The sequence below is a fragment of the Oncorhynchus keta genome, chromosome 23, assembly GCF_023373465.1.
Source record: "Oncorhynchus keta strain PuntledgeMale-10-30-2019 chromosome 23, Oket_V2, whole genome shotgun sequence".
NCBI lineage: Eukaryota > Metazoa > Chordata > Actinopteri > Salmoniformes > Salmonidae > Oncorhynchus > Oncorhynchus keta.
In genome coordinates this window covers 35042787-35061502 of record NC_068443.1, presented here as the reverse complement: position 1 = coordinate 35061502, position 18716 = coordinate 35042787, and the positions used below count along the sequence as shown (strand labels likewise).

The following is an 18716-nucleotide window of genomic DNA, read 5'->3' as shown; positions in this document are numbered from 1 at the left end:
CATTTGACGTGTTATATTGGCAGTACCAGCACGCAAAAATGGGAGTTAATTTTGTAACGCTATGGATATTTGCACACTGGATGAACGGTTCATTTACAGTAGTATGTGTGAAAGATTAGCCACTCACTTTGTAATCCCCTAAATTGATCTATGTATTACTGGCCCAGGGGGTCTGAGAAAGTACATACCGATGTATATACGTGTAGTTGTTCAACGTTTGGCTCGCGCCATGTCACATTGGTAGTTAAAATATTATATAGTCAACCAGGAGTGGGCAAATCCGGTCGTGGAAGGTCCAAGGGGTGTTAAACTGTTATGTAACAATTTGTATTGGCCACAGTTGGCTTTTCTTATTATCAGTTGACTAATCAAATTTAACACAATACTGCTCAGACCCTGCATTCTACCAACCTGGTTTTCTCACCTCCCTCAAAAGTAGTCTGTTGTATTTGCAGATGGCTCAACACCAAACTATTCACTCCATCCTTTTCCCTATCCCTTGGCACCTCATATACTGTAAATCGGATAAAGGATGGATGGTTGTGAAGAGTTTCAAGATAAACAAGGATAATAAATCCTTTGGTTTTCATGCAATTCAAACTCGAGGGATGTGGAATTGTTTGTTCTCACCTCCGAGAACCTACTGCATCTGGACCCAGATTCAATACTGTATTGCAACTTTAACAGGGTGTTGAACAAACCAAGGCCGTATAACTGCAAAGCAACCATCAGCAATTAATAACTCAAATTAGATTAATCAAATTATGATTTTCAATTAACATATCAATCACATTCAAATCAATGCAATGTTGCAACCCTTGACTAGGGGTCAAGGTGAATCATGCCAGCTTGGAGAAAAGAGACTCATTCCCGCCTTTGCTTCATATCCTTCCATCTACTTCCCCATTGTTGTACTATACTGCAGAGTCATGACCACACTGGTGTCTTCTTTCCAGGGAATGGTTCATTTGTCCAGGCTGTGTGTGCTGTGTTTGACTGGGCCAAAGGACAAGGATTCCCTGGAGTTGGTCTGCGAGGCAAGAATACAAATGATAGTTAAAGTTACTGTCATTGGATCGTAAATGGTAAAATATTCACACATGCACACACTAACACACACATCCATGCTTGCACACAAATCCACAACTACACACGCCCTCTTAACAGTACACCACATACACAACTATACATTAAACACACACACACACACCTCCAGAACACACGTGCCCACAGAGTGTCAAACAACAGAAGAGCCACTGACCTTAACAGTCATCCAGTCAGAAACGGTGTCTACAGACTCAGAGTGGGCGGTGTCTCTCAATCTGAATTCTAAGTTGTCTGGACCAGCAGGGTTTCCCTGTCTAGGCTCACAGTGGTAGAGGTCAGTGGCGACTTCAGGGTTATCACTATAACTACTTCTTCCAAACACAAGGTCCAGGTCCAGTAGATTGCTTCCTGCTGCCATAGTTTGTACTGTTCCTAATGGGTCAAACGCTGTAGGATTGTTACAGTCTGACTCAGCAACACTGTTGGCTCTGCTGAGATCCAGACCAAGGAGATCCATTGTTGCAGTATTACTGGGTTCTGAACTATAGGGGTCCATTGAAGCTGTGTTACTGAAATCGAAGCTAAGGGAGTCCCTTTTGTCTGTGTTATTGTTGTCTTCAAGGTTCGTATCATCGCCGCTGTGTAAGTCGACGATAGCTTGGTTGTCAGTCTCAAAACTTAAGAGTTTGAAACCATAGGGGTCAAATGTGTCTCGGTCAGTGGCATGAGATGTATGTCCAAACCCATAAGGGTCGAACACGTCTTGGTTCTCAGATTGAGCAATAGGCTCAAATTCGTAAGGATCAAATGAGGCTTGGTTGTCAGCTTCTTCATCGCTGAGTTCAGCGGCAAAAGGATCTAAGATCTCTTCGCTGTGGTGTTCGGGGCTGAGTTTAAATCCATAGTTGTATGAAGTTTGACTACTGGGCTCATAGTTGGGCTCGTAGTTCAGCTCAAAACTGTTGTTGCCGAAGCTGAATTTACTGTTGTGTTCAGCTGAGCTGGTAAGAGGGTCCATCCCGATAGCACTGTCCAACTCTGAATCAGCAGAGCGGTTGGAAGAACCTGGATCACAGCCTTCAGCTTTGGGAGTGTCTGGCTCTTCCACAAGGTCCGCTGACGCTCCCCCTTTGAGGCGTCTAGGTGGACGGACCGGACGGGTGGGTACAGGAGGGCTGGGTTCAGGAAGGTCGCATCCACCTGTTCCGGCAGGTTCTGAGTCACAAGCCTGAATCCCAACAGGGTAGCTGGGTTCCACGGAGTCATACCCAGGTGGCACCAGGTCAAAGTCAACTGGAATAGATCCAAGAGTGATGTCAATCTCTTCTATGTCGGAAGGAGGGGATACTGCGTTGATGTCAAACTCGTATCCATTAGGGTCGGATTCGGTGGAGAAGTTGGGTCCAGCAGCCCAGGTGTTGGCCCTGGATGCTTGACTGAAGGGTTCTCGCCCAGAAGCTACGCCGGGTTCTTCTGCGTCATCTAATTCAGTTTCCAAGGAACAAGTTTGAGCTGCATAGATGGGCTTGAAACCCAAGCGTTCGGTCATGATCAAGGATTGGGGCTCAACGAAGGAGAGTTCAACAGCGTCCATGTGAACAGGGTCCAGATCCTCCCTGCTGTAACTGATTTCTATGTCGCTGGATTCGTCCTCGTCGGGGAACTCGGACTCGAAGCACTGGGTGCCGGTGGAGGCTTTGTTCTCAGCGCAGGAGAGGCTGTTGTCTGTCTCGTCGTTAGATCCAAGTTCCAGGCGGGTATCCGGATCAGTGGAGGGATAGGGCTCCTCTGTCCCCTCTGGAAAGAGGATGTCTGCAGCGAAGGGGTCTGTGCCTTTGAACGGGTCATCATCTACGATAAAGGATCAGTCGAAAACAGAATTAGAGGCCTGGATAATGCTATAGCGTATAATTATAATCAATCAGATTGTCAAAGTTTTAGATATGAACTTCACTCACCAGATTGATCTGTTTTGGCAAAGAGGTCGTCATCTTTGAAAAGGTAATCTGCAAAAAGAAAAGAATCATCATCATCACCACCATTATCATCATAATCATCATCATCATCAAATCATATGGAACAGATAGATACTCACCTTCAGATTCACAGTGAATGAAGGGGTCGGGGTGGTAGAAGTCGAGCTCTTCAACTGCTATGCTACTGGTGGATCGTGTTTGGGAAATCTTTTCTTCGTCCTCCACTTTCTCTTCCTTTTCTCCCTTATCCATATGCTAGAGAGGTATAGGTTAAACATTTCTCACAGTTTAAGGGAGTTTTCCTCATATATCCAGTCTCTTCAAATGATTTTTGGGTTACAGTACATAACACTGAGGTAATACGGTAGCCATACCTTTGGTGTGCTTGGTGTAGTTGTCTCCTCCTCCTCTTCTTGTGTATCAGCCAATCCGTTCTTAGCGCGAGCCGCACACCCAAGGTTTGCCTGTGAAAAGAGAGAATAGGCAACTCATTTCAAAGCACATAGGACCCATAATTCAAGCTATCCCAAGTTTGATGGGTTTGATGGACATCATGTAAGATTTAAACACTTTTGTATGAAACATACCAGGATTTCAGCATAGACAGGCAGTGATTGGCTCCTGCCCCATGATCTGGCTGGTACAGAGGGGACGTCAAGATTTCCGTCCTCTGTCCTGAGGCTGATGGGGGATGTGTCGATTGGCTCCACCTGCTGGTGGTCTGGCAGTATTGCATCTCCCGTCCGCTCCCCACTAAGTATACTGAGCGTCTGCTCCTCCTAGTCCACAGCAGTCATCAACAAAAGCAATTATTTATCATATATATAGATTACAAGTCAAAAGTTTGGACACACCTATTCATTCAAGGGTTTTTCTTTATTTTCACTATTTCCTACATTGTAGAATAATAGTGAAGACATCAAAACTATGAAATAATACATATGGAATCATGTAGTAACCAAAAGAGTATATTAGAGATTCTTCAAAGTAACCACCCTTTTCCTTGATGACAGCTTTGCACACTCTTGGCATTCTCTCAACCAGTTTCATGATGTAGTCACCTGGAATGCATTTCAATACCTTGTTAAAAGTTCATTTGAGGAATTTCTTTCCTTAATGCATTTGAGCCAATCAGTTGTGTTGTTTCTTCAAGTGCAGTCGCAAAAACCGTCAAGCGCTATGATGAAACTGGCTTTCATGAGCACCGCCATCGGAAAGGAAGACCCAGAGTTACCTCTAACTCGAAGAGGAGCCCAAATAAATGCTTCACAGAGTTCAAGTAACATCAACATAAAGTGTTCAAAAGAGACGTGAATCAGGCCTTCATGGTCAAATTAATGCAAAGAAATCACTACTAAAGGACACCAATAAGAAGACTTGCTTGGGCCAAGAAACATGAGCAATGGATTAGACCGGTGGAAATCTGTCCTTTGGTTCGAACCACCATGTCTTTGTGAGACACAGAATAGGTTAACAGATGATCTCCGCATGTGTGGTTCCCACCGTGAAGCATGTAGGAGGTGGTGTGATGGTGCTTCACTGGTGACACTGTCAGTGATTTATTTAGAATTCAAGGCATACTTAATAACCAGCATGGCTACCACAGCATTCTGCAGCCATCCCATCTGGTTTGCGCTTCGTGGGACTATCATTTGTTTTTCAACAGGACAATGACCCAACACACCTCCAGGCTGTGTAAGGGCTATTTGACCAAGAAGGAGAGTGATGGAGTGCTGCATCAGATGGCCTCCACAATCACCCAAGCTCAACCCAATGGTTTAGGATGACCGCAGAATGAAGGAAATGCAGCCAACAAGTGCTCAGCATATGTGGGAACTCCTTCAAGACTGTTGGAAAAGCATTCCAGGTGAAGCTGGTTGAGATAATGCCAAGCGTGTGCAAATCTGTCATCAAGGCAAAGTGTGGCTCCTTTGAAGAATCACAAATATAAAATATATTTTATTTGTTTTAACACTTTTTTGGTTTCTACATGATTCCATATGTGTTATTGCATAGTTTTGATGTCTTCACTATTATTCTACAATGTAGAAAATACAAAAATAAAATAAAAACATTGAATGAGTAGGTGTGTCCAAACTTTGACTGGTATTGTACATGTTAGAGAAGTCTATGTGTCACGTCCTGACCTTTGTTACTTTTTTTTATGTCTCTATTTTAGTTTGGTCAGGGTGTAAGTTGGGGTGGGCATTCTATGTTTGTTCTGTGTGTTATAGTTCTATGTGTTTGGCCTTCCCAATCAGAGGCAGCTGTCAATCGTTGCCTCTGATTGAGAGCCATGTGTGTTTGTGGGTAGTTGTTTTCTGTGTCTGTGTTTTCACCATACAGAACCGTTTCGATTTTCATTTCTTTCCCTCACTTTGTTATTTTGTATTTTCCGTGTTCTGATATAATAAATTATCATGGACACTTACAACGCTGCATTTTGGTCCGATCCTTCCTACTCCTCATCAGACGGAGAAGAAGTTTGTTACACTATGCATGTGTTAGCTTTGCCCAGAACAGTAAGAGATGGGGACAGGCCTTATGCTCCACTTGGCATGGTAAAGACCAAGTAAGTAAGTGGTTGGGCTTGAGTGCTAGGCACATGGCTATTCAAAGACCTTGCGCTTGTCTTTATCCAATAAAATAGACCTTTTGAACTCTCCCTGAATCAATGACTGTTATCTCCTTAAAGATTAGGTCTGGTACATCATCAGCAAACAAAAGAAACCCAGCTGATATTAAATATTGGTCTACTACAGCTTGAAAGCTTTTTCTCATGAGACAGAATGATTAAAAGGAACAAAAATCAACATGGAGGATCAATAACACGCACAACGGATCGATGCGACCAGCCTCTTCACTCTCCAGTCCTGTGACAACACAGATCAATACACTGGGGGGCATGATGAAGGCTACATACACATTAATCACCTGTCAGCAGGGGACTGAAATAACAATGAATCCCCACCCCCTGCCGGTCTGACTGAACTGCTTTATATTAGTATTCTCATGTAACAGAGGTGGTTTGGAGTACCTTCGCCTGAAGCTTTAGCTCAGCGGGCTAACACAGAGGAGACTTGGGTTTCAACCTCAGTCGGTCACACCCACATATGCTGTAGCCGGATACCATATTCTTATATTCGCTCTGCATCCTGGCATTCTAGGAAACCCTAGAGGCTATCTTACTTCAAGGGTTCCAGTTGCCACGTGAGGAGAATAGCAGGAGACACAGTGGCAGGAAAAATCAGAGGCCATGGTCCAATTCTCTTAATGGGCTTTACAAGCTCGACTACTCTCCCTTGTGACCTTAGCCCAGGGCTTGTTCGCTGTCTTTTGTGACCACTGACCCTTTTGATGACTGCAGGACTGGATCAACGAACTCATGAAAGACTACCCTATTGTAATGCTGTCATCAATCCAATCCTTCCATAGCAGGTATTTTTGGAAGGACAATGAGTTCATAACCAGAGTGGAATATATTTGGAAGGGATGGGTCTTCAACTAAAGACACATCCACCTGTAAAATCTCCTCATATGATTGGCTGATGGACTCCTCCAGAGGGATGGTGCGTTCGCCCGCCTCCTCCACCTTCCCCTGGGCCCGTCTGACCTCCATTTTCAGCTGTTTGAGTTTCCTCCTTGCCCGGGCCAGCTCCCGCTCATACTCCTCCACCTTCGTTTCCCTGTCCACCTCCTCTGCCTGCAGGGAAAGAATCTGTAAGGAGGGAAGAAGTGGGACAGAGGAGGAGACAGCAGAGTCAGAGGGAGATGACGTGGGAGCAGCGAAAGGGTAGCAATAATAACATGGATGAATATCATCTTTATTCATTTGAAGATTGGAGAATAGGTTTGAACTGACCACAAACCAACTAAGGACTGGATTCAATCTGTAGTGCTGAAGACAAGCTTTGTGATGTGATTGTAATTTAAAGGCAATGTTTACGCCTTTACCGAGATTGCATTCGCTAACAATTGAAACCTTCCATTTCAACTGCCCTACAAAGCTAATCTTCACTGATACAAATGACCATTCACTCATAAAAACAGTACTTGTTATGTTTTATTCAGTAAGAGGCTGATTCAGACAGGTGTGGCTCCGTTGCACACACTGAATTTTAAAAAATGTAACCACTAAAAACCTGCCCACTTGTTGGCCAACGGATTTTCTCGTTGAGTTTCATTCAATAGGGTTTTCAGTAAATTAATCTTAAACCATCCCTTTAAATACCGTGTTCCTTTAATAGGAATTTTCGACAGGCTCACTAGAATCGAGTGAACGAGTTCAGAATATTAGGGATCAATGAAAGAAAGCCATCTAAATATATGCATATTCATCTCCTTTTCAGCACCAATTGGTAGATGGAAAAATACTCTGATCTTCTAGATTATTCAGGTTAGGAAAGTCTTTATGAATCATGCAAAAACCGGGATGGAGAGCCTTTACACAAAAAATACACTACATGACTCGTCGAACATCTTATTCCAAAATCATGGGCATTAATATGGAGTTGGTCCCCAATTTGCTGCTACAACAGCCACAAGCCACATTTCATTCAGCCACAAGAGCATTAGTGAGGTCGGGCTCGCGGTCTACGTTCCAATTAATCTCAAAGGTGTTTGATGGGGTTGAGGTCAGGGCTTTGTGCAGACCAGTCAAGTTCTTCCACACCGATCTCAACAAACCATTTCTGCATGGACCTGCTTTCACCAACCTTTTGCCACAAAGTTGTAAGCACAGAATTGTCTAGAATGTCATTGTATGCGTTAAGATTTCCCTGCACTGCAACTAAGGGGCCTAGCCCAAACCATAAAAAACAGCCCCAGACCATTATTCCTCCTCCACCAAACTTTACACTTGGGGAAGGTAGAGTTCTCCTGACATCTGTCAAACCCAGATTCGTCCGTCAGACTGCCAGATGGTGAAGCATGATTCATCACTCCAGAGAACGCAATTCAGCCGATGCAGTGCAGATGCTCAGCCATGGAAACCCATTTAATGAAGCTCCTGACGAACAGTTATTGTGCTGACATTGCTTCCAGAGGCACTTTTGAACTCTGTAGTGAGTGTTGCAACCGAGGACAGGTGATTTTTACGTGCTACACACTTCAGCACTCTGAAGTCCCGTTCTGTGAGCTTGCTCCTAGACGTTTCTACTTCACAATAACAGCGGTTACAGTTGACCAGGGCAGCTCTAGCAGAGCAGACATTTGGCAATACTCAGTTTTTCAATCCATGAAAAATTGGAAGGTGAGAAAAGGGTACAATATGGGTTGAACATATATAACTCTATACCTATCTACAAATCTACCTTCGCTAATCATGGAACTGTGATGAGAACAGTCCAGTCGTTGTGAACCGTGTAAACTGCTACATATGGTCTGCGTTCCATAAGGATGCAAATAGGCTACGTGTCCCAAATTATTGCACAACTTAGAACGTTCGCGTCATATGATCCACTATTGCTAGCGACCCTCGGGAACAACCACACGGACGTGACAGATGAAAGAAAGGTAAACTAATGATGTAATGGGATGATGTAAAATGTAGGCTACAAATTGAAGGCAACTAAACACTAAAGTGACAGTCATTATGTATGTTGGTATTACTGACACACCTCTGCCACACAAACGTACAACTCGGTGGCATGTTTAAGTTCAAGGTCAGAATACGTGTAGAGAAAAAATTGCATGAAAAGGGAATTAAATGAAATGTACATGTGTGCACCTTAAGTCTGAATTCCCCCCTAACAGCAGCCATAGCAGCTGTTATCTCTGTGTGTGTCTCACCTGCTGGCTCTCTTGGACACACTCCAGCCTGGTCAGTTTGAGCTGGTCCTCCAGCTCCATCCTGTGCTGCTCCAGCTTCTCCAGGGTCTCCTCCAGCTCCTGGCGGTCTCCCCGCTGCTCCTCCAGCTCAATGCCCTCCTGCTGCACGGCATCCTGCAGGTCCTGGTGGGTTGGAACACACAGGCAGGTGGAGGGAGGGAGGGATGGATGGAGGAGTGGAGAGATGAAGAGAGGGAAAGATGGAGGGACAGCAGGGACGGATGGAGCAGAGCGAGAATGGAGGGGTGGAAAGAATGGAAGGACACGTGAACAGATTCAAAGAAAGCAGGACCAGATAGAGAAGGAAATGGGGAGAGAGTGTGAGAGAGAGAAAGAAACAAGGGGCAGATGGAGAGGGGTGGGAAAGATGGAGTGACAGTAGGAGCAGATGGAGTAGAGGCAGCAGTGACAGAGAGAGCAGGGAAGGGAGAGAGATCAGTGGTTACTGAAAATCAGAGGAGATAGAGGCTAGAGACAGACAGCTACTCAAAGTCCCTTTCACTGCAGAAATAAGGCTTACGTGGAGTGATGCTTTTCCATTAATTTTACACAGCCGTATCCAACCTGATCTCCATTCTAAAAAGAGGAATGATTAGAAATCTAACTGACTGTAGGGAAAACTGCCAAGAAAGAGGGGGATGGGCAGAAATAGAGAGGGCAGTGGGAAGGAGTGGAGGAGAGAGAGAGAGAGAGAGAGAGGGAGGTAGGGAGGGAGAAACAGAGAGAGAGAGAGAGAGAGGGAGAAACAGAGAGAGAGATGGAGAAACAGAGAGAGAGAGAGAGAGAGGTACACTAGTGCGAGAGGTGTTATGAATGACAGACAATGTGCTGTACTAACGCAGATAAATGGCACTTTCAACCCTTTCAAATGCTGGATTCTGTTTTTAGCTGAAAAGTCTAAAGAGCATTATAGTGAGCGAAGTAAAGCAAAGTAAAGAGAGAAATAAAATCTCGCTGTAGTGACTCAGACCTGCATAAACCATGAGAGCGCTTTTTCACTCAGGCTCAATATGCACAGCTCATCCTGACAGTTGGCTATTGTCTGGAAAGGATTCCAGCCCTTCTGCTCAAGGTCCTAAAAGATGTCACTAGGGGATCAAGTTGTGATATTTTGGGGAATCATCCCATATAGCAAGCTGACACGGATCATTTTAGGCCAACTTGCAATCTTGCTAAACAAATCGGATGTTTTCCCAACGTCAAGTTGCTACCTTGGATGGAGGGGCACTTAATAATTCACTTGAGTAACCTTCATAACGCTACAATGCATATATCATGCATCTACTACCATTTATGCACAAAGTAGTTCATTCTGCACTGTGACATTGTAGCTATTTGACAGCATGAAAACACAGCGGATCAGGGCCTGTATTCCCAAAGACCTGATCCTAGATCAGCACTCCCTTTAGAATACAAGCCCAGTAGCATAGACATTTGCAACAATAATCTTTTAATAATACCACTAGCTGAGAGACAGGAAATCAGTTTTGGGTGAGATCATGTCGAGGCCACCTCTCGGTAGTCAAAGAGATGCTGTTGCCGGGGGATACAGAGCTACATCCCAGGTTGTTGCCGGGTTACAAAAATAGAATCTCACACAGTGACATCTCGACAGGTAACGGTGCACGGGAAATGTTCACAGTGTACTGTAGTTGAAATAATGACAGTATTTCCTATGATGCTGGGATGGGCATTCCTATGACGCTGAAGGACACCAGTAGACACGATCTGTGTTCTCATGACCAGATGGTCCTCTGTAAATGCAGAGCTCTCCTGCTCTAAAAGAAAGGTGCGATAGAGAAAAGCATTTGTAGATATGTCAAAGGGAATCTGGTTATTTAAGCCTAGCGATTCCCTAAAGGATTACTAATACCTGTACATTAATCTATGCACGCCTTCCTCAATCTTCACACACAGAACAACATGACAACACAGAATCCTCTCAGCTAAGAGACCTGCTCCATACAGTACTGCATACTCATGTAAGGTGCCATTAGAAACCCTGCACATTCTGATCAGGCTCGCACATAACACATGCACCTTACTGTAGGCAGTGAAACATGAGAACGCACACAGATGCGCACACAGACGTGCACACTCAGACGCGCGCTCACACAAAAGCACGCACACACACGCGCGCACACTGTAGGAATGTAATAGGAAACGTGTGGCCTTACTCTGATTTCTCCAGTCTTCTGAGCAACACACTCGTCCTGTTCCACAAAGTCCTTGTCCCTGGGGGACCAGCAGAGAAGACAGGAATGTTTAAGGAGGGATGAAACTGATGCTGCACCTAACCATCCCCCCTTACCTTCATCTCCACCTCCTCCTCCCCCTTCTCCCTTCCCTTCTTCCCCAGCCTCCATCCCCACTCCATCCATTCTCATTAGTCTGTCAATCAAACGGACGGTGCATATGGAAACTGAGGCAGGCTGCTTGTGGGTTGTGTGTATGTATGGGCACCAGGCAATAAAAGAGGGAGGGGAGAAAGGGAGACAGGGAGTGAGAATGTACCAACTAAGCTTGTGCAGAGGGGTTGCATGTAGATGGAGAATGAGTCAGAGATGGAGGGGGAGTGGGGGGGAGAGAGGACAGGAAAAGAGATGGGCAGTCATGTTTCCAGGGTAGCCCATAAAAAGGTTATCCATCCATGACAGGGGAATTAACTACATCCCCCTCCGGCTATCTTCCTCCTCTCATACTATCATTCTCCTCCCCCTATCGTCCCCCTCTCATACTATGATTCTCCTCCCTTCACCTCCCCTCTCAAAAGACTACCATTATCCCCCCCATACCTGATTCAGCACCGTGAAGGGTTAACAAAAGTGCCATTCCTCAAGAACATGCTGTCAAACCACAGTATGAGAGGCATTACTTGTTCATGAACCATTTCCATGATTCCGAATGTATCTAACAAAGCTAAGTTAATATCACAGTACTGTGTTACATTGTATTATCCCTGTTGTCTCTCTATGCAAACTACCGTTTGCTCCAACCTGCAGAGGAATGGGCTAAACGCAGAGAAAATCTCAGGGCTCAGAGGGCCCTAAATTAAAACAGCCTCGTTTGAGAATGACTGTAATATCAATATGACTGCAGTTTCAATGCAACACTATATGTCAAGGGAGGCCTCACCTGAAGACTCTTACCTACCTACTTTTGTAGAATACAGTACTTTAATAAACATTTGCACCAGTAAATGTTGTACTGCACCGTTTCTTCTTCAATAAATACCATATAGTATACAAATGATCATTTTAAATAGCAATGGAAAATGAATGAGTGTACAGGTGAATGTAAAAGGCTATTTATTATACTGAGTAGGAAATAGCCCAATCTGCTATATAGGCCTATTCCACATTTGTACATAGGTGTACATTTGTGAAATTATTTCCTTAAATATTTTTGGGGAGATGATCAGGAATTCCATTTTAGAATTGTATTATTTACAATCAGTTGAAAATGAACAAATTAACCAATTGCTGTCTGTCTGTCTGTCTGTCTGTCTGTCTGTCTAAAATAGGCTATATTTTATTGTTGGTGCATGTCCATGAATATAATGTATTGCATTCATGGACCAGCTGTTAGTACGATCAATGAGAAGATATTAAACATTCCCCGCTTTAGTGCCTTATACTGGTCATTCATAAAAAAAAACATCTCTTCAAAACAGGATTGTTGAAATTGCGTAGGGGGGTAAACCGTTAACCTTAAACATGACCTCGCTCTATTGTGGATGATAGGTCAATGTAGAAAAGGAGATTATTGTCAACTAAGCATTTCCTTATCCATTATCGTTATCCCAGTACCAACCTCTCACTGCACGGTGCCCGTTGCCTTGGCGTCCGCAAGCAATCCAGTAGAAAACGCATCATCTCTGCGGTACTCGCTCTCCCATCGCATCGCCAGGTACCCGACTAGAGCTTGGCTGCGGTCCCGTGCACAGCGTTTGATCCCAAAGCGATTATCCGAGAAGGTTTTGATAGTTCGGTTATTTACCTAGAAATAACAATGCTCCACTCTGTTTGAAGTGAACTGGCGCTTCTGGTCAATTTTACAATTTCTCATAGCCTCTTCCGACTCCATTCTTGAGCCTTTCATCACGTGGGAGGTTCGACCCTTGATACCAACCGAGTTCAGAGGCGTCCAAACATCATTAGCGTTGTTTACATTGTCATTGTGCTACGTTACATAAGTTATAAAGCCCCTATCTATTTGTAACATGCTATTCTGCTGACGCAAATGTGCAGGAGGGCAGATAAGGCTCCAAAAAGCTACATTGGACCTAGAGACAGCGGATGCTGACTGCTGGTGTTAGAAAAATATTCACTTTGGAGAGACCGTAGCTGCAATAGGAAATTAAACTGCTTACTTGTCACTTTCTACTCTAAATAGCAAGACAATAACTATAACTATTTTCTAGAGATGTTATGAAAGGCTGTCAGTGTTTGTGATTAATTCTGCTCTGTAGAAAAATGCCTAGTATATAGCAGATGGTGCTATTGAATTTGTTTGACTTCTAATTGGCCGTAAATATGAATAATAGTGTGATGGTGATTTTTAACAAAGGCACACAATACACATGTCAAATCCAAACAGCTCTCTTTTTTATTACTGTACAGTATTTTTGCACAACAATCTCTGTAATCATAATTTCCCAAATAAGGTAACAAATATCTACAAAAACAATTAAGGGGAGAACAAATGCACTATGCTACATTAGGAAGTATGAGGTTAGTGTTTGAGAGACAACAATTTGATGATGTGGCTTCAGTAGTCCTTGGCTGAATGCCAGTGGAATATAAAAGGTTGATGACTGAATATATATCTAGGTGAGGTTACAGATGCTACTTCTAAATTCTACCTAACATTATGTATTCCAGTGTGTGACTGAATTTAGAAAGCAAATGGAATGGAACGAATGGGAAACTATCGCTATGCATGTGAATACCAAGTAGAATTCACATTGTGTACTCAACCACCCAATTAGAATTAAGTATACAAAACAAACAAGCACCATTGAATTAGACTTCATCTGTAATATTTGGTGGAACAACAGACTATAAAAGCATACTTACAAGAAATAGGTTATATTAAGTCGAGCCTGTAAGAAAAAAACACAGTAAAAACATTTGCCAGTAGATTACCAAATCTGAATTATTATTTGATAGAATAACAAAAAGTGTCAGTTTTTTATTAATTATGGGATAAACTAGCAAGTTAAAATCGAATAAATTAATATTAAAAAATTAAATTAAAAAATGGCACAGATTTTGCAGTAAATGGCTCCTTCACCTCCCCTTCTCTCAACATTATTATTTTGAGGACTGACTGACTGGTAAAGTGAAATGATGAATAATCTCTCCCCAGGCTCAAAGAACGAAGTCACCCTATGAGAAAGTCAAAGTCCTCTAAAGTTCATCCTTTATAGAATCTGTTGCCTCCTCTTCGTCCTGTGCTCCAGTCTCCTCTTCATGCTCCAACACTTCTTCTTCTTCTTCTTCCTCCTCCTCCTCCTCCTCCTCCTCCTCTTCTCCAGGCTCATCTTTTGTCTCCTCTTTCCTCGCCATCTCTTCTGCCTCCAGTTTCTTCCTCTCCTTCTCCTCCTGGGACTCCTTCATCTTTTTCTCTGGATCCTACAGAACATGAAACCGAGGCAGCCTTTTTAACAAACCGCAGGAATTAGCATTTTTACAGTTTGTAGTGTGCTGGTAGGCAACGTTACAAATATGTCTTCGTAAGGATCTGAAACCAAACTAGTGGATTTATTCAGACAAAGCATCCTGGAACAAATTGCAAGGGAACGGGTTGTGGGGGGGGCGACTCGAGAGAGACACCAGTGTGAATATGTAAGTGTGAACCTGAGAGGTGAGTGCCACTGACCTTAGTCTGACCCCAGGTCTCATTGCCGACTTCTTCTGCCAGCGTAGCATCATCTGTGATCAGGAAGTTATCGAAGATGGTCCCAGATTTCACCTGTGACGGCAATGAATAAGTCTGAATTACTTCAAACATTTCAGGGCAAAAAGACTCAGGGATGCGTTTCCTTTTCTCTTTTCAATTAAATTAAAATATAGAGGGCTTCTAAAAAGAATGATTCCCAAACTGAATCCTTTTCAATTCAATTCCACTCTTTATTATTCATTATCAATAACTAAAGTATTAAAAAGACTGAATAAGGGCCTCCACAGTACCTGCCACAGATCCAGGCCAATGACTCCTATGCTGTCAAATCTGTAGATCTCAGAGTCTGCACTGTAGTCTGGATTGTCAATCTCAGGATGCAACCATTTGCCCTTGTAGTCAGGGTTATCGATCCTGCGGGGTTTCCATTCACCCTGAGAAAGCAAACAAATCAATCAAACAGCTGCTCATATAATTGAAACAGTAATCCAAAGCACAGGGAAAGCTACTGTCACATTGTCTGTGTCCTTGTCTAATATTATGAGTAATAAAATGTGCTCCTGCCATATGTGTAGAGCCAGGAAAACACCCCAGTTATGAAGTGTTTGACTGCTTGCCTTATAGTCAGGGTTGGAGACCATGGGTGGCTCCCATTCACCGTCCATCTCATCATCCCAATCCTCCGGCTGCTTAGCGTCAGGGTCAGCAATGTTCTCGGGCCTATCCCAGTCCTGACAAATAACAGAATCATGAACTAATCATTCATTAAAACTACATTCATGAAAGACATATTACTCATAAAATATTGACTAGATGGATTGCTTTTGAATCAGAATAGCTGGCTAGATGCCTGGTCTGCCAGTCTGTTTCTGCCGTTGTCCTGCCCGCACAATAATGTGGCTAGCTAGCGTAGCATTGTTGAATGCAGAAACAGCCATGGGTCCAGGCGGGCGAGGTGTCCATCTTACCCACCTCTGGTTTCTTATCATCTGGGTCCTCCATCCTCTCCCTCTCATCCCAGTCATCTGGTTTCACAGCCTCAGGGTCCTTGACCTTTTTAGGGGGCAGAATGTCCCAGTCCTCCTCCAGACTTCCAGACTCCACCTTCTTGTTGTCAATCTTCACCTCATACATGTTGTCAGGGTTCAGGATCAGAGTGTACAAATGGGTGTACTCATCATCCTGCAAAACAAAGACGATTGATTTGGATTCCTCCCAATGAGGATATAAAATATTGAAAAAGCCTGATTTGGGATATAGGCTTACTGTACCTTGCATCTGATATCCTTTCTGATGAGGTGATTCTTGCCCTTGTAGTTGATAATGACATGAACTTTCTTCGTGGCTGGGCCACATATGTCTGGACCTGGAGAAAAACACTATGATTAGCAATACAAAATAAATATAAGACCTGAACAATTTCTCTGAATGTTGGATGTGTGACAAGGGAGGAACTGGTTCTCAATCAAATCTCATTGTTCCTGGTGAACTTTACCGAACATAATGTTGTAGCTAGAGTCTCCATGCATGTCTGACTGGTCGAGGTCAGCGGGGAATAGCTTGATGTAGCCTCCCCCGCAGTCGATGTTCTGCTCGTGCTTGACAGTGAACTGGATCACCAGGGTCTTGCCCTGGTTGCTGAAGGGCTCAAAGCGAGCAGAAGAAGAGTAGAAGTGGGCATCCTGGCTGGTCTGGAGACCTGGGGGAGATAAGATATGTTTTGGACTTTTTCCATCTTCGGAGTTGTCCCCTGCTCCACACAGAGATCAGACATGTGTAGGACTGACATTCTCAAAACAATGCTGGGGTCATAAAACCAGATATTTCATCACACGGAGAGTCATAACCTCAGAGGGATAAAATAAGCCTCTAGCGTGTAAGAGAAAATACATTCAAGGTTCTTTATTCTACTGCATGAAGTCTACGGTCTGTGACATCTACCTTTGTCTTTCTCTACGTCTCCATAGAATTTCCCAGCAGTCAGGACAAATTTCCCGTAGTCCGACCTATGGCTGGATTCAACCCAACGGGTATTCCAAGCATCTGACAGAAGAAGAAAAATACATTGTTAGAAGCAAATATTAGCAGCTAAGTCAACCATGTATATTGGCATGGTTGAATAAAAACAATTTAGCGAACGGTTCATACAAGATTTAGGTTTCGCTTGATCCGTTAGCTATCAATTTGTTTAGCTAGATAACTGGCTACCGTGATAGTTAGCCGGCTGTCATTTTTTTGCAGTCAGTGTGGCTAAATATACGTGCATTAACGCGTCTCAAAAAGCATAGCTTGTTAACAGCTAGCTATTATTGTTTCGTGGTTAGATAGCTCACTGATATTAAGATGCTAGCTGTAAAATGTTAGGTCAGCTAGCTGTTAGGTTAGTTGGCAATAGCTGCAGCCCGCATGAAATGAATGGAACTTGCCATCTTCAAACTGCTCTCGAAAATACACTGATGGTTCAGCACTGGCTAGTGCAATCATCAATAGCACCGACACTAGCATGTTGTAGTTTGCTAATTATTTGGATTTAGCAAAACAATATCAAATGAAAGATCTGACCACCCTGCTCCACGAAACATGCACAGGTTCCCCTAGTCTGTCCGACCAATCCCCGTCTACTCGGAACAAATGTCCTTATTTCATTGGCTGACAGGGAAATAAACGACCTTGGATGCTGTGGTACATCTGGTACTGTGGTCGCTTTTACCGTAAACCTCAGAAAGGATGAACCACATTGGAGATGTTACATTCCAAGAAAACTACTGCCAACGATTAAAGAATTGCGGAACAAATATTGCACATAGGGTAAGTGTTACTGCTAATCGAGAACAAAATCCTGCACCCACCGCTCCTGAGTCAAAATCATGAACAAAAATATAAACGCAACAATTTCAAAGATTTGACTGAGTCACAGTTAAGGAGGTGCACCCGATTAGTCACCAACCACCCCATTAAAATGTGGAAAAATCTTACCAATCACACCATTCATATAGTATCCCACAAGCCACATGTGTGGTACACGTTACCTTTGAATAGTGATTCAGAAACACACATTGAACTGTGTGACACACTACTCTTTCAAAGGTGATTTTGGACATTTTCAACTAACACTGTTCGGTAAATTGTCATTTCTCACCAGTAGCAGCGTAGAGCAAGCGTGTTAGCAGCCCCAGCAACTGGCATTACTAAGCTTCCATTTGCTGTCTTGGCGACATGGGGTAAGGGGTTGGTATGTGTTTATTATAGGTTTAAAAAAATGCAACGAAAACGAGAGTTTCTATTGCACAGATTCACGTACTGGTGGGGTGTTACGGCGGACTCTAACCCAAAATGTGTGTTGCTGCCCTAATCAGGCTTCTTCAATTTGGCCGACAGGTAGTTTTATTTGGCCCCCCAAGTTCTGAGAAAAAAAAATATATATATATTGTTGGACATAAGACTAAAAACACCAGGAAGTCAGCTCCCAATTGATTTTAATTGTGGAAAACTTCCAAAATATTCCCAAGCATAATAGAAATGTGATCGTGTATAAATAATAAATCATAATTGACTGGATTTATATAGCACTTTTCTATCAACTGAGACACTCAAAGCGCATTACATAGTAGGGGGAAACTCACCTCATCCACCATCAATGTGTAGTACCTGACCATTTTTTTGTGCCAGAACGCTCACCATACATCAGGTGGAGAGGTGAGGAGTGATATAGAGACTGCTCTTCTCTGCATCACGGAGGCGCTCCGCACTGCTAAAGCTAACTCTCTCTCCTCTGCTCTCATCCTTCTAGACCTATCGGCTGCCTTCGATACTGTGAACCATCAGATCCTCCTCTCCACCCTCTCCGAGTTGGGCATCTCCGGCGCGGCCCACGCTTGGATTGCGTCCTACCTGACAGGTCGCTCCTACCAGGTGGCGTGGCGAGAATCTGTCTCCTCACCACGCGCTCTCACCACTGGT

General features: G+C 43.6%; 2 protein-coding genes across 3 annotated transcripts; both read right to left on the bottom strand.

The window, feature by feature from the left end:
* Positions 1-142: 142 nt before the first annotated feature.
* Positions 143-13079, bottom strand: LOC118402223 (uncharacterized). Of its 2 annotated transcripts, XM_035800250.2 has the most exons (10): positions 12666-13079; positions 11030-11087; positions 8814-8975; positions 6544-6741; positions 3611-3802; positions 3398-3487; positions 3143-3278; positions 3006-3053; positions 1262-2898; positions 143-1030 (listed from the first exon to the last, which is right to left on the bottom strand). In XM_035800250.2, exons 1-10 carry the CDS (start codon positions 12725-12727, stop codon positions 965-967), a joined length of 2649 nt encoding a protein of 882 aa, XP_035656143.1. In that variant the 5' UTR covers positions 12728-13079; the 3' UTR covers positions 143-964. The 2 variants fall into 2 exon arrangements, with proteins under 2 accessions (XP_035656143.1, XP_035656142.1); XM_035800249.2 differs by lacking the exon at positions 12666-13079 and having other exon boundaries at positions 11030-11283.
* Positions 13080-13437: 358 nt separating this feature from the next.
* Positions 13438-17392, bottom strand: LOC118402226 (calreticulin-like). Its single transcript, XM_035800255.2, has 9 exons — positions 17183-17392; positions 16698-16799; positions 16252-16455; positions 16028-16122; positions 15729-15938; positions 15374-15487; positions 15047-15190; positions 14736-14828; positions 13438-14488 (listed from the first exon to the last, which is right to left on the bottom strand). The coding sequence occupies exons 1-9, from the start codon at positions 17259-17261 to the stop codon at positions 14264-14266; spliced, it is 1266 nt and encodes a 421-aa protein (XP_035656148.1). The 5' UTR covers positions 17262-17392; the 3' UTR covers positions 13438-14263.
* Between the last annotated feature and the right edge of the window lie 1324 nt (positions 17393-18716).

What these genes read in the sequence shown, in the direction of transcription:
- LOC118402226 (XM_035800255.2), bottom strand. Translation starts at nt 17,261, where the DNA reads ATGCTAGTGTCGGTGCTATTGATGATTGCACTAGCCAGTGCTGAACCA. An exon ending in AGACGTAGAGAAAGACAAAG is followed by an intron (nt 16,456 to 16,697) that starts GTAGATGTCACA and finishes TATCTCCCCCAG; the next exon opens with GTCTCCAGACCAGCCAGGAT. An exon ending in TAGCTACAACATTATGTTCG is followed by an intron (nt 16,123 to 16,251) that starts GTAAAGTTCACC and finishes GTTTTTCTCCAG; the next exon opens with GTCCAGACATATGTGGCCCA.
- LOC118402223 (XM_035800249.2), bottom strand. Translation starts at nt 11,239, where the DNA reads ATGAGAATGGATGGAGTGGGGATGGAGGCTGGGGAAGAAGGGAAGGGA. An exon ending in CTGTCTATGCTGAAATCCTG is followed by an intron (nt 3,488 to 3,610) that starts GTATGTTTCATA and finishes CTCTTTTCACAG; the next exon opens with GCAAACCTTGGGTGTGCGGC. An exon ending in CTGACTGGATGACTGTTAAG is followed by an intron (nt 1,031 to 1,261) that starts GTCAGTGGCTCT and finishes CTTGCCTCGCAG; the next exon opens with ACCAACTCCAGGGAATCCTT.